Source organism: Ornithodoros turicata, chromosome 10 (assembly GCF_037126465.1).
Source record: "Ornithodoros turicata isolate Travis chromosome 10, ASM3712646v1, whole genome shotgun sequence".
Classification (NCBI taxonomy): Eukaryota; Metazoa; Arthropoda; class Arachnida; order Ixodida; family Argasidae; genus Ornithodoros; species Ornithodoros turicata.
In genome coordinates, this window is record NC_088210.1 from 24,886,511 (window position 1) to 24,914,309 (window position 27,799).

General features: G+C 44.7%; 1 protein-coding gene across 2 annotated transcripts in view; it reads right to left on the reverse strand.

Moving 5' to 3' along the window:
• Window positions 1-538: 538 nt before the first annotated feature.
• LOC135371173 (Na(+)/H(+) exchanger beta-like) overlaps window positions 539-27,799 on the reverse strand; it is an 81,627-nt gene continuing 54,366 nt past the window's right edge. The window contains exons 11-27 of one of the 2 annotated variants that reach the window (XM_064605228.1): window positions 24,109-24,184; window positions 23,956-24,023; window positions 23,775-23,886; window positions 23,579-23,660; window positions 21,912-22,007; window positions 21,712-21,833; window positions 21,545-21,621; window positions 18,390-18,518; window positions 14,952-15,041; window positions 14,723-14,788; window positions 13,310-13,410; window positions 13,162-13,230; window positions 12,648-12,811; window positions 10,260-10,289; window positions 6,023-6,186; window positions 4,511-4,875; window positions 539-2,271 (exon numbers count right to left, since the gene is read on the reverse strand). In XM_064605228.1, the coding sequence (XP_064461298.1) occupies window positions 2,058-2,271; window positions 4,511-4,875; window positions 6,023-6,186; window positions 10,260-10,289; window positions 12,648-12,811; window positions 13,162-13,230; window positions 13,310-13,410; window positions 14,723-14,788; window positions 14,952-15,041; window positions 18,390-18,518; window positions 21,545-21,621; window positions 21,712-21,833; window positions 21,912-22,007; window positions 23,579-23,660; window positions 23,775-23,886; window positions 23,956-24,023; window positions 24,109-24,184 (2,025 nt within the window). In that variant the 3' untranslated portion in view covers window positions 539-2,057. The remainder of the gene's footprint in view (window positions 2,272-4,510; window positions 4,876-6,022; window positions 6,187-10,259; window positions 10,290-12,647; window positions 12,812-13,161; window positions 13,231-13,309; window positions 13,411-14,722; window positions 14,789-14,951; window positions 15,042-18,389; window positions 18,519-21,544; window positions 21,622-21,711; window positions 21,834-21,911; window positions 22,008-23,578; window positions 23,661-23,774; window positions 23,887-23,955; window positions 24,024-24,108; window positions 24,185-27,799) is intronic. The other variant, XM_064605229.1, reaches the window with a different exon arrangement.

Here is a 27,799-nt window from a genome sequence, read left to right on the forward strand (position 1 = left end):
ATCTTTCGAATCCACCAACTACGTTTACTTGTTTCATTTTCAAATTGGCGCTTCCAAAGTCCGCCGAAAGCCTCATTGGCCGATGGCTGTTTTCTTGTTTGTTTGTTTACATTGCTCTGTACTCAAAAGAGTTCAGGCAGGAACTATTACTTTACAGATTTAAGAGTAACATGGGTTTGCTTTTGATTGTTGCTTAGGTTCATGGAAATAATTCAGACTCGAGAATTTACGTATTTCGAGTAGTCGATGAAAAACATGTTAAATAAATTACGTTTAAGAATAACTAGTACTATATGGGTATATTTTCTCCTGAAACTGAACTATTATTTAATTTGTTTTTCATTAAACAAAGGTATCATATTCTGCTTAAGAACACTTTGCAGTAGAAGTTTTTTTTTTCCCTGGCTTTTTAAACCCTTTTTAAGGAAAGGATTCGAATGATTCGTGGATTCGCAGAACCTTCCTTGGATTCGGATTCGGATTCGGAAAATTCTGGATTCGTCCCATCTCTATAGGAAACTATACACTACCATCTGTGTCTAGTTTCTTCGAAATAATATATTATATACTACAAATACAGACTACACGAGTCAGTGCACAGAGACAGTCATTATCCAAATGATGGTGCATCTCAAGCCTCACTATTTTTGTCCTAAACTAGTTCCTTCGCGCTGTGCTTTACAAATCGTAATTATCATACTCAGTAAAAGAATACTGAAAACATGCACAGTATAAAATATGCATAAAAGCCTAGTACATGGTTACCACATGGCAGGATGACGAAGAACATATGCTCTGCAAGCAGTGTGGATCACTTTATACAAAAGTTAGATGAAGTGGAGGATGTTTCACATAACACGTTACTTATTGTTTGAAAAAACTTTCACAGAAACATGGGGAAAAATGTGTCCTTCTGCACTTCACTCATGAATGTTTTCTCCAATAAGTGCCACACATGCTACGTGTGTGTGTTACATTATCATGTATTATATGATCATGATCACGAGGATCTGTCTGCTGTTATAGCCAGTGGTGTTTCATCGCAAAATCTTGCTAGCACATTGCGTGCTTCCACAGAAACACAAGGATAAGTTGTTTAGTTGGGACAACGTGAATGCAGGATGGATCTGCAGTATGTTGAAAGGGTTCCCAGTCGTCCAATTTATTTGCTGCAGAGTTTACAGGGACCTCGATGGAAATTAAGTGAAAGGACCGTAGGCTAGCTAAACATATGAAAACGATCACGTTCCTGTGTGTAGATCATGTGTGAAGTGTTGCACTTGCGGGAGAAAATACTGAGGATCCTATGCAGGAGAACGGATGTTTCCGTGAGCGTTATGTGGAACTCCCTGCACGTGCAGCCAAAGAAACATAAAAATCATTCAGAAGGCTTCACACAACAAGTGCTGTATGGGAATGTTTTCTTGATTTGCTTCCGAGCATATCATGCACGCAACATCTACTAAAATGTCAGACATTAAAGCAACACTTAAAAGAAAAATCACAACATGGCAACTGAGAACTGCATTACATTACATTTCACTATGTAAAATAGCTCCACCGATTGGACCACAACATATCCATTCCCTTAATTTCCCATTTAAAATTTTTGGGTTACACTCCTTTCCTACACCTATGGATTTAATAGAGCTCTATGAATATAATATATGTGTAACTTGTTCTAACATTGTAAGTTAACGCCTTTGTCCAGGATTGCATAAGAAGCACCGGTCGTCTGCTGCTGGAAGTGCATCTGAAGATCACGTCACTTTGCTCAGTTCATAAATTTGTAAAATCCTATTCTGGCGTACTGCACACCAGACACATTTGTTGCGCTAAGAAGTGGAGGTTATGCTAGACCAGCTCTGTGCTCTGGTACCAGAGCCTTCACCACTTCAAAACGGTAGATTCACCAAGTGTAGCATGGGCAGGAAACTCGGAAGGTCTGCAATTATGACATAGCGTCGATTTATAGTGGTTCATTTGCGGTATCTTCATTTGTTGCTTGAAACTTGAGTCGTGTGAAGTGGTCGAACAGCACAAATTGTGAGGTCGCATTAGAAGGAGGTCTCCTTCGTGTTTTCATTTGGCCTCACTGAAGTCCTCTCATCAGGATCAACTTGAACTGTGACAGTGGTGGACAATGGCAGGGATTGGCTCCCTTCGCATGATTGTGCTGGTGTAGAGCCTTCCTCGCCTTTACCCTGTTCCAGATTGTCGTCTGAGGCATCTTCTGTTACGGCACTTTGCCTTTCCAGCTTAAGACTGGGCCTGCGAGAAATTGTTTGTGAATCAGTTCTTGGTCTGAGATCAGGGTCGTGGTTGAACTGTTTGGGAATCATTTTGCTCTTTGCATGTTCACATTTCTGGTTAATATCCTTTTACCTTGACACCGTTGAAACTGTCCACAAATATTTGCCACTTAATTGACATGGCGTCGTTGGTGACTGATTTTCTTTGATTTTTCAGTGTTCAAACGAACCCATAACGTGACAGACAGAGGACGACAAAATATACTCATAATAGGAAACAAACTTTGACCTTATGGGGTGGCAGAACAGGGATGGCATGCCACAGAGGCTCAAAGAAATTCAAGGTTTACCAGCTTGCTGCTATTTTCTCTGATGTACAGAAAAGTACTGTTGTGTCCGCACTGAGGTTCGCACTTGGATTTCCATTTCAGTGTCTTTACAACAAATCCATGTAGAGGCCATTACTGTTTCAGAGTCAAATCTAAGTTAATTATCTTGCATTCAAGACACTTTCCACTCGCTTGTTATGCAATTCTTGTTGTGTGATCCTAGCTGGCACACTTAACTGCTTGTACAGATTCCGACAAAAGTTTACGTAACGCTGGAGTGACGTTTATCCTCATCGGTGGGACACCCTGGCAGCGAACGGGAACAGATAGACTTACAAACAGGTGACTGAGTATTTCATGCTCCTCTTAGGTCGCTCCGATCAAGAAATACGTCGTTATGGTGTCCCGTAAACTTTTGTCGGGACCCGTACATGCCCGCCACAAATAGCAATCGCTAATGACATTAACATTTTTATTGGTACGGTGATGGTGATGCGATAAAGAAGAAGAAAATGGGGATGTGAGTCGCGACGAAGTAAAACTGACTACCCCATGACACTTACACACAGAAAATACAAACAGATGAATGAGTTAAAGCGATTGGAGTTTATTGGTATGGTTGGACCTCGAAGCATATGCATTGTTGCATTCCTCTAGCTAAATATGTAATACGATCGAGTCTGTTTATAACGACATTGACGGGAACGCGCTATTCAATCGTTCTATCAGAGTTATCTTTATATACCAGCCTTCGCGAAATCGCCGGTCGGGATGCACGTTTGTTAGTTGTGAGCGCAAAAGCATTTCCCAAGGACAACACAACTGCCGGTGTCACGTATACGGCTCCGCACCAGAGATCGACGGCTCCGTCCACTGCTCGTCATCCAGTGCCGTAGTCATCATCATTCTCAGTATCTGAACTACATAAGCGCCTCGTCCACGGGTAAGTCCTCGACGCGTGTTTCGGTAGCGACATGTAACTGTCCGCCAACTCACATTTTGGAAGGCATGGTACTTCGCAACGAAGTTTCGCACCACTACAAAATCTGTTGAGAGCACGTGCAACTTCGAGCCGAGCCATGCGCCTTTCCTCATTAAATGCGTCCCGGGACCGCAGACGTCATTGTAACACGCAGCAAACGACTTGAGGACGAGAGAACGATGTGGAAAGGGAGCAACCTCCTTTACTTCTCGCGAGCCCCTTCGAAGTAACGCCTTGCAACGCGCGCATCTGATCCCCGTCAGTTCGCGTATGAACGCGCCGCGTTTTTAACACTTCCGGAGGCTGAAGCTCTCGAAAATGCCCCTTAATTTGTTTTCAATGAAAAGATGGAATCAATTGCTTTTCGATTTTACCGGCCGCGTCGGGAGAATTCTGATCACAAAACGCGAGCAAACGCTTTCACGGGGCGATCGTTATATCGATGTCTCGTTGACATTGGACTTCAGCGGGGAAGCCGACGTAAGCTCACGCAATTTGATCGTAATATCAGAGTTATCGTTATATCCAAGATCGTAATAAACAGACCAGCTCCCGTGGCATAGTGGTTAGGATGGCCGCTTTCCAGGCCGAGACTGGGAGGTGACGCGAGTTCGAATCCCCGCACCGGCTGTGCTGTCTGGGGTTTTCCCCAGATCTTCCGGCATACTTTGCAGACGAATGCCGGCACAGTTCCCTCTGAAGTCGGCCCATGACGCATACTAATCCCTCATGTCCCCCACTCATTCCTGCTGTCCTCTCTCCATCTGTCCACGTCTGTACGCCGCTCATAGCCACAGTTGCTTCGCGGTGCTAACACGGAATAAAAAGGTAATAAACGGACACGACTGTCACAAAACACACTTTTAACTGGTCTGAATGCAAACGGCCGTTTTGATGCCTGGGAGGGATGTGCCCCAAAAGTGCTGGATCATAAGAGGAGGTCATACCTGTTCCTCGAGTCCACGGAAGTAGTCCTCTGCTTCCGCAGCATTGATCGACGCCTGTGGGCTAGACTGAGCCACGTATAGGCACTCTGTCTCACAGCAGAGTTGCGTCGGAACTGAACTGAAGGTCTGCGGTCTGGAAGACCGTCGCTGGGAGCAACGGGTGATAGTCGGTCGCTCGGGGTCGTGGCCGTACCGGGAACAGCCAGGTTGGTACGGCTCCCTTCGACGCTCATTTCTGCAGAACTCATCTCGCTAGCCATGGTGGCAAGAGTCAAACGATGGGCACGGATGCGTCGGGCGCGTAAGTGTGCTTCCAGTTCTTGATTATCATCTCCAACCAGGTTCCGGTTGTAGCGTTGGTGATACTGGAGGAGATAATGGTAACTGCATATCACTATCTATGCGAGCGAGAATAGACTCAACTCGTGCACTTCGTGCTATGCAAGCATATGATGAGTATGGTATATGTCACAAATCCGTGATTCCGGCGCATTTCGGGAACTTTTTCGAACATGGATTATATAGCCAACAGTACGGTAGCCCAGTGTCTAGACGCCGAAATGGCCTTTTTCCTGCGAAAAGAAGCTAGTGTTTATGTCTGGGGACCGAACATTGGGAAAGGCAGCGAACCCCTGACCGTGTGGTCGCGGGTGTCAAGTGACACCACCGAGTGTGTGTGCGTCTGGAAGTCTGGGATTCCTCCTTCCCGGGACTTGAGAAAAAGAAGATAACAAGCCAAACAAACGGTGAACCAGACCAAGAAACGGCAGTCGTGGTTTGGAAACAAGCGTGTGCGGCAGCGGCAGTCCTCGAGGGGAGACGTCGGCGAGTTCCTTTGTTTGGGTGCGTCGTGCAAGAGACCGTAGAGACGAGGGACCGAAAAGGACCCCCCCGCCGCGCGACCCGACTCATCGTAGCACCATTCTGACAACGGACATTCGGACCTTCTGTGCAAAACAGCTAAGACTTTGAAATTCTCTGTCACCGTGTTGAAACTGGGTTAAGGCCATTTCCACGTATAGATAATGTTTTCTTAATGAGCATTGCACCTTGGATTATTTAGTTATAATTAATCTCTGTGTTGGAGCATTAGTTCATTGTTTCTTTTTAATTTTGTAAGATTGTAGTAAAACGTTGTGTTGGATTGTTATCGTTGTACCCTGAGTCACTTTTCTGACGATTACACCATCGTGCTCTAACGAGTGCTGATCGCCCTGGGTCGAACTAAGTATTGTCGAGGGAATCGTGGGTTGGCTAGAGTGTTGATTTGTCCGTCAGTAACCGCCAAGTGTAGGCCGGCGACTGCATAAGCCTCTCAGTCTTCGCGACCGAGCGCTTAACGGAGTAACGTGATGTACGGCCACATCGCAATCAGCATCCTCACCGATTTTGGGAATCATCTCAAAACGCGAATTCAACTTCATTCCTTTTCGACAATATATTCTAACAGTATCTCATCTCGTAGATCCCTATATGCATGTCATTGCACACGTGCAGCTGGCTTTTACCTACCTTATGGTAAGGATTCTCATTAAAAGCTTTAACGAGCAACTTGGTGGGGTCTTCAGCCTCGACTGAATCCTGATGGAAAGACCGTGAAAACATAGAACCGACGGTGTGGCGCCTCTTCTCGGTAGATAAGTCCGCACTCTGTGAGGCTGCTCTCACTTGGTCCGCTGCAGTCCAGGAATGAACCAAAGTCATAATGTTAACCGACAGTTTTTCTTTCTCCACTCGATCGCATTTATTTTACAACCTTCCGCCTGACAAGAGAGTTATATAGTATACTCTTTCATTTTCTGTCAACAGGATAACAGAACCAGAAACAAAGTACCTCTTGCACACGAGAGTGAGGATGGTCGATCAACATACAGGTAGCTCTGAGGGAGGAAGTCGCCGCTTCAGGAAGTCTCATTTCCTGTGGACACGAAGATTTCCCCGTTTCCTGACATTACTGTTACTATTTGTATGCACCATCCTCGTTTATGTCAGGGAAGCAGTTTACTTCATATGCGCGTCTTTTCCCGACTGCCATCGAATATATGGTCTCGAGGCAAACTTAAAATGCAATTTTAAAAAAGTAAGGAAACTTGTATTTTTTCAACACGAGACTATCTGACGAGGCAACTCCCCGCTGCAAAGCAGTACAGAATATATGAGCATGCATGTAGTGCGAGATCTAGTGCCGTATTCTTAAACGGTCCTCGACTCGACCTTGAATCGGAACGGGCCCAGAAAGGAGGGAATCTTTCGTGCGTTCGTGGAGTACTACGCCGTAGCGCCGATGTTCCCTTGAAGCTTAAGGGATCCTCAAGTGGACGATCGCTTCTTTCCTTCACTCGCTGGAGTCGAGGCGACGAGTTGAGTCGAGGGCCGTTTAAGAATACGGCCGCTATAGTGCCTTGATGACCTTCCCAGTACTCTTTGAATGACGTTGTGACTTGCACAACAGCGCAGCTTTCATGACCGTGTCTCCAACTGCGGGATATCCAATAGACAGGTGAGGGGTACAGTTATAAGACTTGTCCTTACAATCGGGCATGTTGTGTTGTGTCTTGCTTCGAATATATCGGGGCACGTTTTTAGGACGCTTAGAGAGCTTAAAAAATGTTCTTGGACTTAACTATTCCCGAAACCCCGACAAGGTAACCCTTCCCTTCCTGTCAGATATCCGGGGTCAAAAAGAGCTGCCTTACAGGGTATCCCCCTTGAAATGCAAGAGCCATAATTTTTAGGGTCTGGCTTCTTTCCGAGAAAAGAGAAAGTAAGCCCCAGCACACTGGCACTACATGGCGGCCGACCTACATGCATACACGACACAAAGGCATGACAGTATCCGTGCAAGCACGCGAGCGACATTCCCCAGAATGCTCCAGCGGAAGTTGCGAACAACGTCATGGATTTCTGCTGCCACGTAAGAGCGAGCGCTCGACGTCTCGTGTCACGTGTGCACGCTAACCGTGGGCGCAGGGACACTACCACCTAGGTAGAGAAAGCCTGCGCATTGCCTCCTCTCCCTCTTTCAATTAAGAGTCAGAATTCGTCTGCTACTGCGATTCACTGTTCTGCGAATTGAAGAACACGCAAATGATTGCAGCTCACCTGGAACCTGTAGAGCTAAATATTTACACAAAAAGTGCAAGACGCTTTCCAGAAAATCAGTTTTGAGAAAGATTGAGACCGTTTTGCGCTTTATTTCCAAGTTTTCCGATTTAGTACGCGGGGACGTTTGATCACAACTCGCAGACGACGGTGGTTCTTCTCCATGGCCACGACCGCTGAAAGCACGTTCGTGATTGGCTACGGCCGTTGAAAACACGGTTCTAATTGGCTGGCTCTTAATCGTTACGTCACGTCAACGAGCGCGCAGTTTTTCTGTATCTAGGTGGTGTTGACAGGGACAAGGTATTCCGTAGCAGACGACAGTCGTCTCGTCTGCAAGGTGCGCACTCTCGGTATCCTGCCACTGCGCAGGTGCTCAACACAACACTAAGAGGAGCAGCTTTTTTTTCTTTTCTTCTTCTTCTTCCACTAGAATATTCCGTGGCGGTGTCGCACGCGTAAGTACACGGTATAACACAGATCACGAGTGTTTGTCAACACCGTTTCACCTTTTACAGCTGCTAATGCAAACAACCATCAAGCACGGCGTGTATACAGTATATAACACAAGCGATTCAGGCACGCTATAGTGATGCAGCTTTCATGCACATAAAATGCACGCACGAAGGCAGTTTACGGAACCTGCAGCACGGTGTCACATCTCGTGCCACGTGTGAGAACAACATGCGCTGTGGGGCCTCACGTGTAGCCACTGAGAGAGACAGACAGACAGTGAAGCAAACGTGGAGAGGATTACTCTTGGACTGCCTTACCGTCATTGCAACTTTTTGTCAGCCTCGGTACTTCGAGAAGAAGAAAGAAATAAAAGCGAAATTAAGGGGCAGAAAACAGGATAACTTCAGCATCCAGTTCGTTCCGCGGGGCAGTCGCCATACCACGATACTTCAAAGAAATCTATATCTCCATATCTTTGTTTATTTTTGCATTCAAACAGTAATGCGTAACTACGTTTGAAGGGAGGAGACCGAATAAGTATGAAAGCTAAGCAGCGCAAGCCTTATTTTACATGGAGTAAGTTAATAAGTTAAGGATGGTTAGCTAATACGTGGATACAAAGTTTGTGTTTGTATAAGCGGGGCTGATTATCTGGAACGACTCGCACGATGGAAGTTGGTTTTTTGTTCTTTTTTATTTTATTTTCTAAGACACCAATATGAAGCTTAACTCGCACGGACCACGTTGGTACTGTTGACCTACATGTGCATTACACAAGTAAACATTGTATGTGAAAGTGCGCATCAATCGAACGGAACCAGAAAAATGACTGCATAATCGTGCCAAACGCGTCTGAATGCAATGGCTTTATTGGGCTATCAGCGGCAGTAAATTATTGGTCACGTGGTCCTTAAAGGACCTGCACCGGGATTGGCCCAATAAAGCTATCGCTTTATAAAAAGAAGAAAAAAAAAGTATTTTTCTGAGCAGTGTGGAAGCCTCAGGAGAGGAGATATGAAAAATATCGAAGTTTTCACTTCACGGCGCGTGTTTTTCTTCAAATAACAATAACGGATATCGAATTGATTGGCCATCCTTCTAAAAAATTTACCGCGCCCGCACTCGTTTAGGTGCCACTGTAACTTCCTTCCCTCTCCACTGCTGTTACGGACTGAGCCACATGGTTGTCGACGTTGGTGGGCCTTAAAGGGCGTTTATGTTTATTCCCTCGGAGCTTGGAGGGCGAGCTCGATCGCTGGTCCTCCCCACAATTCCTGTGCCAGAAGAAGGCGGCTATTTGAAATTTTGAAATGGTTTCGACCTAAACCGTCGATACCGCCTTACCAAGATTGTGGAAGTAGTCATAAGGGCTTAAATTTTGCTCCTGGTGTAAAAAAAAAAAAAAGAACAATACAAAAAGATGTGAAAATAACTGAGAATGAAACATATCGAGCAAGTTTATGTGACACAGACTCTCATGCAGTCTGCGCTTCTTCAGACAACATATGTACAACATGGAATGGCATGTGATTAGAATGGCTGGAGAGAATCAAGCTAAGTGCGTGTGCGTCTGTCCGTGGGACGCACGCAGTCCGCGTCTTTTGTTACAAAGTGAAAACAGTGCCCTGCGACGAGCACCAACTGGAAGCAGACGACACAACCATAGATACTGCGCAGGCGCATTGTCGTTCTCGCTCGGTCGCGTACGGAATTTTCTTTTCTCCTCGGTTTCCCCGACCGAACGGTTTCCGGTTCGATGACGCACTTCCGCTCAGCTCGGGTTCTGCTCCGAGCGAATAAACACAAACGCAATGTAGTTCGCAACGATGAATCAACGACGCACACTTTAGAGTATCCGAAGACATATATCATATAGTTCTGGATATTCGCACATCGTAACTAGGGGGCTTCCACATCCTCCAGTTACAGTCATTAGTACACAGTATTTTTACAACGTGAGACCACGGAAGTGCGCATGTGCGAAACATGCGCTACTGCTGGAGGTTCCGACACAAAGCTATTACGTTTTGTACCGTTCATTCCTCTATACTGCGCTTTCCTGCAAACCCTGTGAACGGCGCCAACGCCACTACTACATTTCAGGTCACAGATGCATGGTCTACGTCTACCACGGTCTGCACTAAGAACACTAAGAGCAGTTGTTAGTCACAAGCAGAATGCATGCACCTACCGAATCGAGTGAAGCGCACACGTCTTGGAGCTGCAATGAGAAGGTGTAAGCACTTAATGGGTACTCCAAACTACTCCAGCCACAAAGAGATAATGAGAATGTAGCGGATAATGACCTTGACAGCAACACAAAAGGAACTGGAGTCATATTTACGCTTTACGGAGCGCGCTCTCATTGGTCTCCGCAAAGGACGCGTCCAATCATCGCGGGAGATCGTCTTGAGGGGACCAATCGGAGGCCTCTTCGCATTGTGGGGCATCTTGAGGAGGGGAGGGAGGGAGAAAGCGCATACATCGCCGTTCCTTTCAGGGGTGCCAATGGACTATAAATAGGGATTCGCGCTTTCAGTTTGAATCGAAAAACACGTCGTTTTTTTTTTTTTTTTTCATCATTCAGTTTCATCACTCATTTTTCATCACTCAACCGAAAAACACCGATTACAAATGAATGTCCGAGGAAAGATTAGGGGGATTAATCGCTGCACACGTTAAATTAAAAAAAAAAAAAAAACTCTGCTTCCACGATCTAGATACCACCACACCGCTGTGGAGCAATAGAGTGGTCTTTTTGTGATGTCTCACAAGGGCTAATTTTGAATTGGTTTTTGGTTTTAAAGCTGCTCTGAGACGGATGCTTTACAAATTATGTTGCGATTTATATTCGCCGGTAACTGCATGGTAAACCATGTACACGGCACGAAAATCACCGAGAACGCCGATTTCATGAAAATAAATACTAAACACCGAAAAATATACGCTCTAAAATAACAAATGGAAGCGCGCAACCCTGGGCCTATGAACCGCCAAATTGGGCTACTTTCATTCTGTTCCTTTTGTGTTGTTCTCAAGGTAACTGTGCCGTTCATTCAAAAATGAGTTTTCTTTTTATTTTATGTTTTCCGCTTGAGTGCACTTTAAAAGGTAGACTGAATGCTTTCAACCCGTCAGTTGCGGTTTTGCCTCAGCGGTTATGCCAAGCGTACGAGAAACGTGGTTTCACCCTTGCACTTAAATGCGAGGGAGAACAACAAATAGTCTCCAAACCTACCGTGTTTTTGGGAGCCCACCTGACCTAGAATATATCGCCCTTTATTGCAATTAAAAAAAAACTGAACGGCATCTTCTTATCTTATAAAATCCTGTCCATAGGTAGCGCGGACAGCATGCATATTCGTAGATAACGTCATGATTCTCCACTCGTTACAGCGATGCTTCATTTTCTGTTTTCATCGCTATATCCGGTGTAGAATGTAAACGCATGTGCCAGACTACCCATTGTACCGTCTTGAAGTGTCTCCGTCTTCCTCTCTGTATTTATCTTGGATTATAGAACGCAACTTCAAGCATCAGGAAACAGTTGAATGGCTTTGCCTCACGCATCATACACTTGCGGCGAAGCATCCTTTACAGGTTCGCAATCTCGTTTTGAGACTACGAGCAAATAATACTTGAAAGGAATCATCGCGAAAGTGAACACTGAAATCCACTCCCACCGATCTGAAGTGTCGCTCTGAATTCAGTTATGCCTTGTCGCGCACCGCGATCAATCATTGAAAGTGCGGACAACATACTGTGCGTTTCACCCATTCTCGCCATTTCCGAAATCTAGCGCTCGAAAAAGCTGAATAGTCTCTTCTTCCAGGACGCTTAAAAAAAAAAAAAGGATTACTTCCCGTACGTAATGCTCAAATCAACGGCATTCGTAGTCGTTCGACAGGCTTCAGGTGTCTAACAGCCGTTGGATTGAATCGCGACCTTTATACGTACAGCGTTACCAAAGATTCGAGGCTTTGTAATGAAGGCAAAAATAATATTTAAAAAAAGTGATGATGAACTGAACTATACGTTTGAGTACGTAATATAGGATAAAAAAATGCATATAAAGAGTGCCATTTGACCCAGTTATTTGACGACAAATCGTTAAAATTAAAGAAAAACCGCGGTCTTCTTAAGACTTCCAATAGCGTATGCAGTCTGCTGAGCCAGCGTGTTTGCAGGTTTGCTTAGTTTCGTGACACTAGAAACCGTGTTACGATAGTTATTTTGCTGTGTCTTTACAATTTTGAGAGATATGCCCACTAGAGCTCATTTCAAAGTGTCACCGATAGCTCAAGAAAAAGGCGGAGCGCCGTGTTCACAATCCGTAAGAAGAGAGAGCTGCTTTTAGTTGTTCATAATTTACCGAAACGCATCTTCAAGTTGAAATTTTTTGACAGGATTTTCGAGCACTCCATACATGCAGTTGACGAAAGTGTCGAAAGCGTCAGTTTTTTTTACGCAGCGGAAGCAATACATTATTTTAGCTCGGGTAAGCACCGCATAGCTTCCACCGGCGCTCCAAATTGTTTAAGAAACAACAACTTTATTTGCTATCGAGCGAAATTCTCACCAGAGGGCTCCCGAATAACCGAATTCTTCCTGTCGACACTAACGTTGACCAAAAGACCTTTATCTTCTCCTTCCGTTCCTTCTTCCTCCTCGTCTCCCTCTTCTTCCTCACCTGCCTCCAACTGCTCCTCAGTCAATGCATCCAGCATGCCCTCATCAAACGACCTGCAACACGTACACTTTCCCCCTTACACTTTTTGGAACAGCAGTAAATTACTCATTTGATAAGGTTAGCATCGCTCGGACACTGCTGTCGTGTCTCATTACTATAAACAAGCGTCGACGGAGTGTGTCATTAGCGTAGAAATACTTACTGTCCCAATTTTCTGCGAAGGCCCATCGTGAAGCGTAAAAAAAAGCGAGAGAAAAAAAACGTGACAGAAAAAAAAGCAGTGTTAGTATCTCGGTTAAGATGGAACAGTTTCCCGAAGCTTGATTAATCAAAGAAACATCGTAGAAGTCACTCGGGAATCGACTATCGATCGAGCAAGGAAGCAAGTACGTGAGATGCTCACTTCTGGATCTTCAGGGGAATGTTTTCTTCCAGCGCGGCTGCGGGGCCATACAGATGAGCATAATGGTCACTGCGGGAGAGAGAGAGAGACAAAGAAGTGACAGAGCTACGAAGGCCGTATACGCCGCACTCTTTATTATTGTACTCACGCAAGGACAATTTTCGTGTACACCCTGGTGAGATTGTCCTGTACTGACTTGTGCTGCAAGTAAGGCTTTAGGTACTTTTCATCCATCTGTTCGAGAACTTGCTGAAATCGAACATGCAGTGGATTGTAAGGCAGTGAAATATGGAACATAAACGCGCACTCAGAAAGATGGGGGGGGGGGGGGGAGAGACTAGATTGGGGAGCAATTATAGAACTCTTCAAAATCCGGCATATTGCAATTACTCCACATTTTACTCTCGCGACTCTGAAATTTACTGCCCAGTACTGCAAATAGAGTTCCCAAACTTCCAATGTATTTATAGTCCCGAAACAGGCTAACTTTTGTGGCACGCATCTACACCTCAAATGCAATGCCCCTACAACTCAAACGGAGTTCCTTTTTATTTCAAAAAGAATGTCGGGATCTCGTGGGCTTCGTCCAGAAAACAGTAAGAGTCATGGAACGACCATTACACCAAAGTATTGCCCTTCAGATGTTGCCTTAGGTAAGGTCCGCTGATCAGACACAGCTTACACTCTGAGGGAGAGAGAGAGAGAAAAAAATAGAGTAATTTCTGTAATTTAAGGAGAGTTGATGCATTACTACAACCACCAGTCCCTTTTGGGACTAAATGCGCGAACGTTTATGCGAAGTCTAGGGACTATTTATTTATTTTATTTAGACAATACTATCGACCAATAGGGCCAGAGCGTTTCATTTTCCACAGAGTATTTACAGTGATGGGGAGTAATATTCAGGGTCAGTGGACAAAAACGTGAAGTAAAGGACCTTTTCACAACTCTTCCGCGCATGCTGTGTGACCCTGGCGGCGCCGAAGAGGGTTCCCCACATATTCAATAGATGGCGCCCATATGGCGCCGGCTGTAGGGTGCCTCAATACTAGCTCCCTAGCTTCAGACACCATGCTTTGGCGTGCGCTGATCGGGTTTCGCTGGGCAGCCCCCAGGATACGACGCGAGTGTGAATAAGGCCCATTGCAAATCAGGGGACTAGTAGCTGTAATTCCTCCACAACTGGGTCTCTCTCTCTCTCGTCAGAGTGTATGATGACGAGGATATAGTCGTTGAGGAACTCCTGCAGTCGCTTATGAATAGCAAACGCCCTAACACAATATCTGTCTGTACGAACGTCTCACGTACGAATAGGGTAAGCAATGAATATTGAAGTTTTATTGTGTTCAGAGTACGCGTATATGAAAACAGCCTCGAAGAGGGACTGTGTCATACGACGAGGGGCATATGTCTATAGCGTGTAAGCAGAACCGCTGTACGGTTGGTAAGTAGCATCAGCAATCATGTTGCGATCGGCAACAAACAGACTGATGGACTGCTGATAATCTCCATCTGCTGCCATCAAGTCAATCACAAGGTGGTATGTGGAAGCATTACGAACCTTCCAGTAATTTCCTCCTTTATGTCCAGTTACTTCTTCAATACCAAGCATGATGTTGTCTAGAAGCTGGAAGCAACGGCGGTATGCAATACCAAGTTTACAAATTACAATTAAATTACAAATTACAAGCAAATTACAATCAATATGCGTTAGACCCGTGTGTGTCATTCACTGGCACACTGCAGTTTGATAGCAGCGACTTCAGAATTTCAAGTATCAATGACCCCACCTTGCTGTTGATCTCTGTGATAAGCTTGTCATCTCCAGATTGATGCAGTCGAATCTTGAGGAGATTCACCAAAGGCTTGACTGATGCACCCTAAATGTCAAACGGTGACTGTTCAGATGGAAACAGTCGGAATAGAAACGGCCGGTACAACAGAATCATAATGGTGTGTAGGCCTATTAATTTAACAAACTATTTGAATAAAACCGCTCAACTCGATTGTGTCTACTTGATACTACTTGATTTGTGTCTGGTCACATAAAATCAGTAATTAGTTCATTTATCAATTACACCAACAGCTTTTAATACAGGTCACTGATCCACGATGTTGAATGACCTGATGACGATAGTAAAAAAGCCAGACAATTAGTCTAAGTGAACATTCCAACTCTCCATAAATCTAAGTGATTGGTCTAAGTGAACCATTGAGTGAGTGATTGGTCTAAGTGAACATTCCAACTCTCTTTACATTTACATAACTTAACATTACATAACACTTCTAACGGCTCAAATTAGTTAGGAAATTACATACATATTATACTACTGACATATGACGCGATACAATATTTAAATATTTAACTTGACAGATTAGTCCGTGCTATAATTCGGGCCAACATCAGCGCCTCATCCGCAAAAGAGTAGCACTATATAAATGTTGTATCCACAGCCTGCAATTTATGCTACAGCCTCCACGCGGCATAAAATATTGGCACGAAGCCAAAATAGAAAGAAAGAAAAGAAGAGAGAGAGAAAATCTCATGCAAAGAACAGGCACGGAAGAACGCTGTCTTTTAGGGGGATATATAACATCATATTTCCCTGACGTGATAAGATCTGACCCTGCATCATTCCACCATGGTGCTTTCCGCTCGCTCTCTCGCTCTCTCTCTCTCGCCGGATCAACCATGGCAATATTATTCGACTTCAGAGACATTCAAAAAGCAAAGTCATCGTAAACAAATTTTGCCACGCTTGACGAAACGGTTTACCAGCTTCTTCGCATGACCTTTTACAGGACAAAGAACGCCAGAATGATGACGCGATACAATGCAAGGAATTGTTGAATGACATTCGATTTGCTCCTCGAGAAATGGAGAAAATGGCAACGTCAGTCGGTAAAACATTCTGGCAACAACAAAGAAATTGAAAAGAGCGATATCGTAAAAAAAGAAGAGGAAGATGATGATGAAGGATTGGATTACCCTTATGGATTTTTCATCAGGTTTGGAACCGGCGCACGGCAAATACCTTGGGCAAAAAAGACAGCTCGCCGAAAGACGTTATTTCCGGGGTTTCCGGTTTTACAATATAAACATATTTTATATCTCATCTGCGATGCCCCATCCCGGCCATCAAGTTTGAAAGCCTTATCTGTATACATATTGAGGGTATTGGGTTTTATAGCTAGTTTGCACGAGCCTTCGTATCTTTAATGGCGAAGTTATTAAAACCCTCGGCGCGCGTTAAGGATGATCGATGGCCAAACGCATTCAGGCTGACTGACCTTACGCGATGTATCGACTCCGAATTATTATGCTATTAACACCTGATTACACATTAAGAGAGAGAAAGAGAGAGAAATCAGTATATATGGCAGCAATTAGAGCTCCTATACTCCCCATTTTCGATCCTTGGCCCTGAAGTGTACTTCAGACACTGCAAATAGTCCCTAAAACCTCGCATAGACTTACATTTAGTCGGGAGAGGGACTAACGATTACGCTAACGCATCTGATTCCCAAAAGGAGTCAAAGTTTTTTTTTTTTTTTTTTCCTTGGAGTGTAGTTACGACAATAGTAATCGCACCCCTACACCGCATTATTGCCAAACTCCGATAATTGAACAGAGTATAATACGATGGTTTTGCTAACTGGATAAATATTTATGCGACTCAAATAGATTGAATTCACGTAATAGAGCAAATGGACAAAAAGAGAAAGGAACGACGTTTCGGCAGCTGTACGAGCTTCACCACAAGCACACGCTATATAGGCTGTTGAAGATGAGGAAACTTTTTTGTCATCTTTATCTTTAATCTATCTCATCCTTCTTTCATCGTTTGTTAGTTTATAATTTATTTCCTAATTCTTTTCTTTTTTATTTATCATGTTATTTCATTTATTTTCTTTCTTTGCGGAATAGCAAGCCGACGTCCCGTTTGGCTGACCTTCCCCCGTTTTTTTCCCCCTTTCGTCTAATAAATATATCCCCCCCTTTTTTTATGAATAGAGCGTGTTCCGCGGCTTTTTGGGAAACGCTAAATGCTGGAAACGAAGAAAAAGCAGAGGTGAACGAGAAACGTCATTTTTCACTACACTCTGAAAGAAACCAGTCCTTTTGTGGACAGCTAGAAGCATTCAAACGACCATTGCTTATACGAGGACTGTTTGCAGGCTGGGGATTAAATTTCAGTGCCAGGGGACTAAAATGAGGTGTGATTGCCATCTATGGGGAGCAGAAGCTGCAACTGCTCCACAATTTACTGCTTTTCCCTTTAGGATGTGCACATACAGTACTCCCAAAATATACGGCCGAAGTGCGAGTCTCACCGACTGACCAAATAATGGACGCGGTTATAAACCTACGTTATTGCGTTCGCAGAGTACTATCACCGAAATGATATACAATGGACCAGCAGAGATGAACGGAAGCACCTTCAAATGCATATCTGCGTGGTGCACAACACTGAACCTGCGGGCGCCGTTCGCGGCTGCGAGCAAGTATAAGGGAAAACACTCAGTTCGGGTAGCCCGACAGGGAGGGACTTCTCCCTCTACTTCTTCGATTGTATATTACCTCTGTACAAAGGGGGCGGAATGGAGATTATACTGTCTGGGCGTTTGCTTTTGCTGTAGTCTTTGCTGTCTCGTAGGTAAAGGAGTAACAGAAGCGGTTGCAAAGAACATAACCATAATATCTGTATTTTATATCGCAGGTAGGTGTTCTCGCGTGAGTTACTACTGAAAGTGGTGACGTAACGGGAGGGGAAACGGTACTGTACTGTATCAGTACTGTTCCTTTTTCTTTTGTAGAACACACTCGTATCTGAAAGAAAGGCATACATTGATTTCGAGCTTGTTGTATACACTATCAATGTATTTACTGTATGAGTTCATATTGGTTGCAACAATGACAGAATGATATGCATCCCGTGTCCATCTGCCCATGATTCTGCCCCCATAGTTTTGATTGTAGGTTGGATTGGATCGAATTGGATTGGACTGGATTGGAGCTGTCAAAAATGAGGATCCCGCTTAGAAACACTCATGTCTCTAAAGAAATCAACTGAACCTAACTGAAATCGATTGTCCTCTGAAAGTTACAATAACGGCACAAAGACTAATAGCTGCAGTGAGACAGTAATATCATTTACAGCCACTGATCACTTACAGCTTTATCCCTAACAGCAACTGCTATATCCCACGTTAAATGCGAGGCTTACCTGTATAAAAACCGTAAATAGGACTATGAAAAGCGTCGCTGTGACGAACACTTCGTAGTTGATGAACTTGCAGGAATTCAACATGATGACCAGAGAGAATGCAACGGCACCGCGAAGGCCTCCGTAGGCCTGCGTAGAACGAAACTCATAGTTGTGACCTAGAGGGGAAAACATGAGGTTCGAACGCGTCGAATAGTGTGTGTATTGTGGCGCCGCCCCTCTCGTGTACGGAATGAAGAAACGTAAATGTGATGAGCAGCTTCGTTATTTTTTTACATCAGCTGAAAAGCGACAATCCAGCATGGAAATATTTGTCCCAAAGTGGCTTTAAGCGCGGTCCAGAATGGACCCCTGTTCTCGCTTACCTTCGAGGCAGGGGTGGGCAGTAATACTCATATTGTGTATTATGATGCATACGCTTGACAGAAATTAGTATTATAATACTAATGATACTTTGATTGTGAGGTATTAAATACAACAACAACAACAACTACTACTACTACATGAATGTCGGTGGGATGAGGTGATTACATACATAAGGCATACTTCTGCGTACTACGCGAGCAATACATTGATCTTCAACCCGCTAGTTACAGAGAGAGAGAAAAAAAAGGCAGAACTATGCACAATCTTTGTACTACTTGCGGCCCTTCATTGTCATTTTACATCCCAAGCAGTCCCGTCGGCATTGGGGAAGTGGGCCTCAATCCAGCTGGCGAATTTCCTCATTCATCATCATCATCAGTATATTTGTTGTTGCGGCAGTCGTTCTCCAATCACGTTTTGCTTTAGGTGACTAGTACGTGCCTTATTTGTTATGAAACGTTCCTCGGACATGGGCTTGCTGAAATGAGCGACAAAGTGACGCGCGCTAGGTATATGACCTATAGGACAGTCTCTCGGTAAATATTAAATCTCTTATAGCGTTATAATACACATAACGCTTCAGTTTTGTGCTGTATAGTTAGTGCTCAAAGTTTTCGGATTTGTCCGAAAAAATCCGAAAAGCATACGCCGATCAAATTTAAAGCAATTCGGATCTATCCGAAAACATCGCCTTTTGGGTGTTCGAGCACGAAAGCTTGTACGATAATAAACACGGTAGTTTCGATACTTTTATCTCTATCACTTCTGTCGACCGTACTTAGGTCAGTTTCGACATTACCAGGCGTTATCCAGTAACCGAAAACTCGGCAACAAAAAGCAAGTTCGTGATGGTTGGTTGACGGGGTACGTCTCCCTTCGTGTCAAGACTGCCTCGCATCGCGGGTTAGTGGTCACAGCGAAGGATGGCTATATTGTCCCAAGCCTGCATTGCGACATTCCCTCACTAACCAATGCGGGAAGCGTCCGTGTTACGCGGACGAACTTCCATTCTTGCCTAGAAGCACATCAACGTTGAAATCTCCGAATATGGTCCCCTTTTCAGAGACTCTACTCGACGTGAGGGCATTTTGAAGTCATTTCGGCCATTTCCCAGGTCCATACTTGGAAAATATACAGCGTCTAAGGTTTTCCTTTTCGTCTGAGGATCATACTTCCTTCCTCAAAGTAGACGAGGGAGCACGGATGGCATAAATCGTCTTCGTGAAAGGACAGCTAGTTATTGCAATAAGGACACTGCATGGGACGCAAGCGAAAGCTGGCTTGGGACTGTGTCAAGGTATATACCCGGATTTCGAGATGGCCATGTCGACGCGTGATCGTGATACGTACATATGTCGTTCTCCGCAAATTCTGCCGCATGACAGTATAAGCCCTTTTGCGAGACAGTTTCTCATTCTTCGTATGAGTATGTCGTTTAAAAGCCGTCGCTCGATCTCCGAATTTCGCATATTACCTCAGTCGTAAAAAATAAACTCCGAAAAACTCCGAACTTTGTGAAAATAAACTTCAAAATCACCCTCCAAGTATATGACAAACAAATGCACTCCGAAAACCTGGAACCCTATAGTTATAATACAGACAGAAATACATTCAGAGAATGTGTATTATAATACAAATTGCTGTCAAAGGTATTACAGAAATAGTATAATACAACCATACTTCGAGGTAGGATATATAGATACTATAAGTATTGTGTTGCTTTGCCGATAGCAAAGCACGCGTTCTGACTCGAGGCATAGTAATCTGTTTAGTACGAGAGCACAGATGGCACAACCAAAGCAGCTCTGTGAAAACACTTGGCTAAATTAGATTTCTTCTGGGTCTCCTCTTCAGTATTCGTTACCAGAATGCCGGAGGTTCGCTTTCTATCGAACGCAGCTGGTAAGGTGAAAGACAAGTAACCCAGATATAACGAACCTCCAGCTCCCAAAGTAAATATACTTTAAAAGAGCTTCAATACGCCTCGGGCATTATTTGCTGTCATTATTGTCGGCTGGTACGAACATAACGGAGCGCTAACGGCGAACGGAATAAAAGATATCGGAATACCTTTTGCGAGCCGCACCTTTCAATATTTGTAAGGGAACGGCAAAAATAACGGCCAAATGTAATCCGAAAAATGGTTCGCACTGGAATAAAAATAAATAAATAAAAAGGAATGAAAAAGTAAGAGAAACTCGCGACTTCGGAAGCAAAAAAGTACAGGACGCAAAGCTCGGCAAAGCGGGATCGTGATTCTTGGCCGTCTCGAACAGTTTTTCCCTTGCGCTTACTTAGGGTCGTGGACGGACTGCAAACATGCTCTTTCCGCTGTGCCGTGTCCGCTGTTTACGGGTCTCGAGCACGCGAGATGCCGCTCGGCGAAGGTGCACAGAGAAAACCCAATGACATCACGTGAGAGCGGCGTCCACATTTCATTCGTGCTTGCGTTCCATCCAGGTAAGTTCCCTAACCCGACGCCATACATGCAACCGCGTTCGAATAAACGTCAGACGCATGCGGCGTTAGGTTAGACGTTACATAAGATTATATTAGATTAGATCACTCCATGTATTTGCTGTTGTTGCGAAAACAAGGGGACAGACTGTCGAGCGCTAGACATTCGACGTGGGATATTCTATTGTCTACAGAGGATAGTCTGACTTTACTACCAGCTACCGGATTGCCAACGCAATCCAATCGAGAATGACATCACCGTATACACTCTCTACTGTCCATTCCTTTTTGGTACATACTTCCTATAGGGTACAAAAATAATATTGCTATACCATTATGAACTGCTCTTCTAGGTTGATCCTCCTGACACGGCCGAAGGTGTTGACAAGATACGTGAGTCCAAACACGGCTGGAAAAAGAACGTAAAGTATGTAGGGCAGGTATCCGGCATAATAATGCCCATTTCCTGCGGCTGTGTTGGTATATAAGGTTCACTCACTGAGAAATCTATAGATGAGACAGAGGACAGTGGCCCAGAGGACGAAACCCGTGTTCCAATTGTGCGGCTTGTTCACCAGCACAATACCCAGGAAGATGAAGATGACAGTGTCCGATACTGCACTGCATGGAGCAACCCATTGGCGTTACTAGTTGTGTTTGTTTGATTTTTTCTTCCGCACAACAGACGAGGCTCCTAACCTTAACATCTTCGTAAAATACTTGACTGTTGTGTAAGATTTCCTCGAAATGTTTCCCATAGCGTATTGCACTTGCAGAAGGCCGCAGCATATTATGCTAAAAAGAGAACACGACGGGTTATACGAGATCACGGAGGAAGAGAGAGACAGAAGCATCGGCGGACATGGAGTTCACTCGACAATGAAGAAAGAAGCTACACAGGTAAAAGAAAAGAAGTAGTAAGCGGGAAGTATACGTTTGACTCTGTGGAACCAATGCCATCTCAAGAACGCCGACGATGCGGAGAGAGAGCTCCCATTGGTCTCCTCAAACGATTTGTCCAATCACTGCGCGGGAGATCGTTTGAGGAGACCAATCTGAGGCCTCTCCGCAGAAGGGGAGGGAGGAAAGCGTAAATTGCAGTTTCTTTCACTCATAAATCATTCAATAGCCTTTGTCGCTGCTGCGCCATTAAAATACTAATCATCATCATCATTCAATTTTCGCACTTTAGTGCCCTTTCATGTCTCCTCGCACTGCTTCGCCACATGGACGTTTACCGTGTAGCGACATTCCCCAGAATACGCCAGCGGAATATGCGAAAAACGTCATAGCTTTTTGCTGTCACGTGGGCGCAAGCGTTCAACGTCGTGTCTTCACGTACACTGCTTACCGTGGGAAATATCCTGCGACACAGCTACAAGATATTCCGTACCAGACGACACGAAAAGACGCAGACGGTGCCGTCTGCAAAGTGTCGTCTGCTAAGCGCGCAGTACACCATTGCCTATATTCCGGCAGTGTGTGAATACTCAACATAGCACCGGGCGGAACTTCGGCTCCGTGAGCAGTGTGTTTGCTTTTTCTTCCACTAGAATCTTGCGTGAGGATGTCGCTCGTGTGAATACACGAATAGAGTCGGGACGTCGTCAGCTTCAGCCGATCGTCGCAGACGACTTCAAAGTTGACTACTTCTGGCTACAAATGGTTTCACATGCGGTTGATGGCGGCTCGTCTCCGTCGTTGGGGCCAACCGAAGCGCAGTCGTGATTGGCGGACTCTTAATGACTACGCTACGTCGTTTAAGCGATCTGGCTTTGTTTACTCTAGATGATGTCTGTCGAACACTAAGACAAACACGCAGTGCAGATTAAAGGGTGACTCTATCTGCACGTCACCTTTTCCCGCATTCTTATTGCCTTAGTTCCTCCCTTAGATCTCAGTGTCCTCGACAGTGGTCAAGCGTAAGTGGTTCGCACATGCACTGTAAATGCACCGCCACCGAATGCACTCAGTGCACAGAAGGTGTGACGTGCTACAAAGAACAGCACCATACATTCAACTATCATGTGTTCTCGGACATTCGCACCCTGTCATACACCCTATCAAAAAAGGGGGTATATTGGGGAGAAATTCCATCTTTTAGTCACCCACATTGCGATGGCTTCAGATTTTAGTTCCCTGGCCCTGAAATTTACTCCTCAACACTGCAAATATTCCCTAAATTTCGCACATTCTTCCGTGCATTTAGTCCCGAAAGGGAGTAAGGGTACTGGCAATGCTATGTATGGCAAGCTATGGCAAGTAATGATAGTCCCAAAGGAGACTAACATTACTCCTTTTCACAAATTGTACTATCTCTCAGCTATATATGCCAAACGCTAATATTATTACTCTTGTGCATTTACCTTATGATTCCGGAGAAATGAACGAGTTCCGCAATGAGATAGGAGAAGTAGGCGATACCCAGCACCGCCAACGGTTCCACCACTGTCAACGGAAAGGAAATAATTTCGTTGCATTTCATCGCAATTCCACAGTGCGGGTGTACACGATAATCGCATTAGTGTCTACAGAAAGCAAGTATACTTGAGCGCACTATACCTCGAACTTCACTCGTGTACTTAGTAATTACAGCAGTTAGCATTCCCATGATGCAACCGATGGCGATTGCCCCAAAGCTAACGGATAGAAAAGCTGCTATTCCTATTCCAATCTGTAAAGGAAACAGTTTCGATCGGCAGATTAATGAAAACTTCTTTTGTGCCGGAAGAAGCGTACGAACCTGCCGAGCGGTGATTTCACTCCCGAAAAAACCCACCATCATGTTGTACAGCACGACCGTCACCGCGTCTGAAAAAAATAATGTACGTGTTGTGAACAAAGGAAATGACGCAAAGGAAATGACGTCGTTTTATCATAGGCTAGAGGAACTGACCGTTGAGCAAGGACTCTCCAAACACCAAGAAGTACAACGATTTGTTGACTCCCACCTCTTGGAATATTGCTAGAACCTGCAAGAAATCAAACCCAAAAAAGCCACTTCCGTTAACGTGTGTTTCTCCTCGAAATATATCGCCAAGTAAGGTCAATTATGCATCCCAACAGACATCTCCTTTCGCGTGACATCTGTTCATTTGGTAAGACAATTAGCTGCGAAAAATTATTATCTATTTATCTAACCTGTTTTTCTGTTCCGTTTACCCCGCGGGGCATGAGCCTGTACTAGCGAGAGCTATTGGACACGCCACACGGTTTCCTTGTTCCTTGTTTTTTAGTGATCACAAATAAATAAATAAATAAATAAAAATAAATAAAATTGCTCACCAGATCTGCATATCCAGATTTCTACCCTCTTACTCTCCCCCTCTCCCTATCTTTCTTTCTCTCTGCATCTCAGCAAGAACTTGGCGCTCGTTTGGTGCTGTGTGTCTCGTGCTCCAGGGTTGTCTTAAGTGGTGATGCAGCGAATGATGGCTTAAGTGGAGTACTGCACACAGGGGGCCTCGACCACCTCATCCCATCGCTGCTTGCCTTGCTCGCTCTGCTTTGGCTCTCTTCATTTTCGATTGCAACGCACTGCCGCCTTCCCAAGGCACTGATCTAAGTCGATCTTCAGACTCCATTGCGACAGCGCAGCGAATATTCGCTAAAACAGCCGCGCAAAGACTTGCTTGGCTTCTCCTGCATACATTGCGCCAATGCAGCGAAAGCACGCTGTACAGGAGGTCGGTACGGATCAACGGACACCCACTTTGTTTGACTTTACTCTCTGTTTGCAGAACGCATTCTGCAGTATTCACCGTCCGCGACGTGGTCACACGAGAGCGACATTTGCCTTTCTTTGTATGTTGTTATTTATTTATTTTTTTTATGCTCAACGACTTCAGACTTTGCAAAATTCGCTTAACAGTCGTGCATAACTTTTTTGTAACGCTCCGCGTGTTTAGTTCATTCTTGTAATCCGACACTGTGCACGTTCCAAAAGCGGACAAAGAGGGCGGATTGAATTGGAGCGCAGTGTGCGCGCTGACTTTTTCTATCGAATTCACGTAATTCACGTGTTCGGAGAACGTACTCAAAACTACCCTCGTTCCCAGTCGCCATGTTGCCAAGCGTGGTCCAGACAGGCTTCTTACTTGTCTTGGCTTGTGGCACTTGCCAACTGATCGTGGACCACAACGCAACGATTTTGTGAAATAATCTAGTATTTCTCTAGTTTCGAAAAAAAAAATATATAACGAATGTACCTGCATATACAGGGTGTCCCAGAAAACGTGTCATTGAATTATAATAAAAAAACTACGCCACCTAGAATCATGCTGTCAACAGCATTTGTTCTTATTGGGTTTTTGCCACCTCCTAATGTGAATGTCATGTCATGTCAAGTTTAATTATGTAAATATTTGCGAAATGAACTCGGAAATTTGCCAAGTAAAGGTCACTTTTTTACCCCACCAATATGAAGAGCGTGCCGAATTTACTCAAATTCATGATAATTCACAGTGATTTCACGAGCTATCCCATCCGAAAAAATAGCCGAATATCATGCTTTTCGGAGCACCGGACCATAGCGCGCGATGACTTTTTGAGCGCAATCGCTCTCAGTGCGACGAAAGGAGGTTCCGAAGCCAGCCCACAGAGTGATAGTAGAAAAAGTAACAGTTCCTAAAATGGGGGAGGGAAAGCATTATCCCAGCGAAAGTCGGACGTGATAAGCCGTGCCTGTTTTATCTCTTTCTGCGATGTCGGGGAGGGCTGGGTTTCCAACCTCCTTTCGTAGGACTGACAAAGATTGCGCTGAAAAATTCATCGTGCGCTATTCTGTGCGACTTCCGTAGAGCACGATGTTCGGCTATTTTTTCCGATGGGATAGCCCCTGAATATCCCTGTCAATTATCATTAATTTGACTAAATTAGACACGCTCTTCACATTGGTGGGGTAAAAAAGTGACATTTACTAGGCAAATTTCCGACTGAAGCTCGCAAAAATTTACATAATTAAACTAACGTTACACGACATTCACACGTGGAGGTGGCAAAAACCCAGTAAGAACAAATGCCATTGACCGCATGACTCTAGGTGGTGTAGTTTTTTTTTATTATAATTCAATGACACGTTTTCTGGGACACCCTGTATAGCTTCAGATGTTGGGGCCCTGGTGTCTTAATAATCAGCGACAGTGACATCATTTACTAATCTCTTTTTTTCTTCTTCTTCTTCTTTTGCTTCGTGTAGCTTCGTGTACACACGAACGACGTCCGGTGCGAATGTCATTGGCTGGGAATGCCATTCAATTTGCTCTGTGACAGGGGTAACAAGTTACAAATTAACGAGGGTCAAAATTAGCGGCCGGCTGTCGTTTGTTTCTTTTCTCTCTTACGCGCCTTTATCGCATTAGCGGCATTGTCCCACTGCACCTCGTGAGGCACGCAAGTAACCTTGTCCAACCAGACGGAAGGCAACCCTTCTGGCTTTATCACATACGAAAAGGCCATCTGTCCACCTCGGAAACCACGGTAACACTATATTGCCTCCATTTGTCTGAAAGAGACGCCAGACGCACAATCACTTCCTCGACCTTGACATTTGGTTGTGATATACGCCGGCACACTTGCGACCGTACGATTAACGCGCTTGAAACACGCGATGTTGATGGGTCTCAATCAAGCATGAGGTCGCTACTGCGGGAAGGAATATATATAAAAGGAAAATAAATGGAAATTCTTTGAGAACCGAAAGTGGGCTGTCGTGTCTCGGTCGGATATAAATACGTCGCACAAGAATGTGACACAAAAGGGCGAATCACTTTCGCGCAGTAAAAATATAAGAAGAAAAAAAGTGCGAAACTCAGGGGCACGCTAATACGTGGTTTACCCCTCACCTTCAAAGCGGGTGCGTTCTTCGAGTAGCGAAGGACGCGAACGGTGCCTGTAACCGTGTGTTCACACGCCCAACATTCCCCAAGATACTCCAGCGGAAGATGCGCAAAGCGTCATAGTTTTCTGCTGTCGCGTACACATACATATCGTAGCGCCACACGATATTTCGTAGCAGACGACAGGGCCAGTGGTGTCATCTGCTATGTGCGCAGCACGCCTCTCCCGATATTTCAGCACTGTACGAATGCTTCATGCGTCGAAACTTCTGCCTCATGAGCATTGTGTTCTTCAACTAGAATATTCTGTGGCGATGACGCGTGAATTCACACGGTAACGTTTGTGTTAGCCAATTGAACGGACTGTCATAATAAAAGGCTTTTGCACGAGGCAAACTCGATATTGCTCGCGAAAACTGCACAATGGCGTCTCGGATGTGAGCATTTAACCAATAAGAAAATTCGACTGAGAAAACTTTCGAACAAAACAGTTTTTTTTTTTTTTTTTTTTTTTCGAAGGGCTTTTTGCGAAGGAAGATTCGATTGTAAGGAGACGACAGATTGCAAAAGGATTCCATTCCTCCGATGGGAAAACGATGCAAGAGTTTGGTCTGCAAAGGTGCAAACAAAATTCGGGTGTTCGAATTGCGTAATCGATTTTGAGCTGTCAGGCATGAATGGTACGTAGCTCCGCACAGCGGCGTCACCCCTTGGCTGTGAACGTTACATGCAGGCGTAAAGGTAATCGAT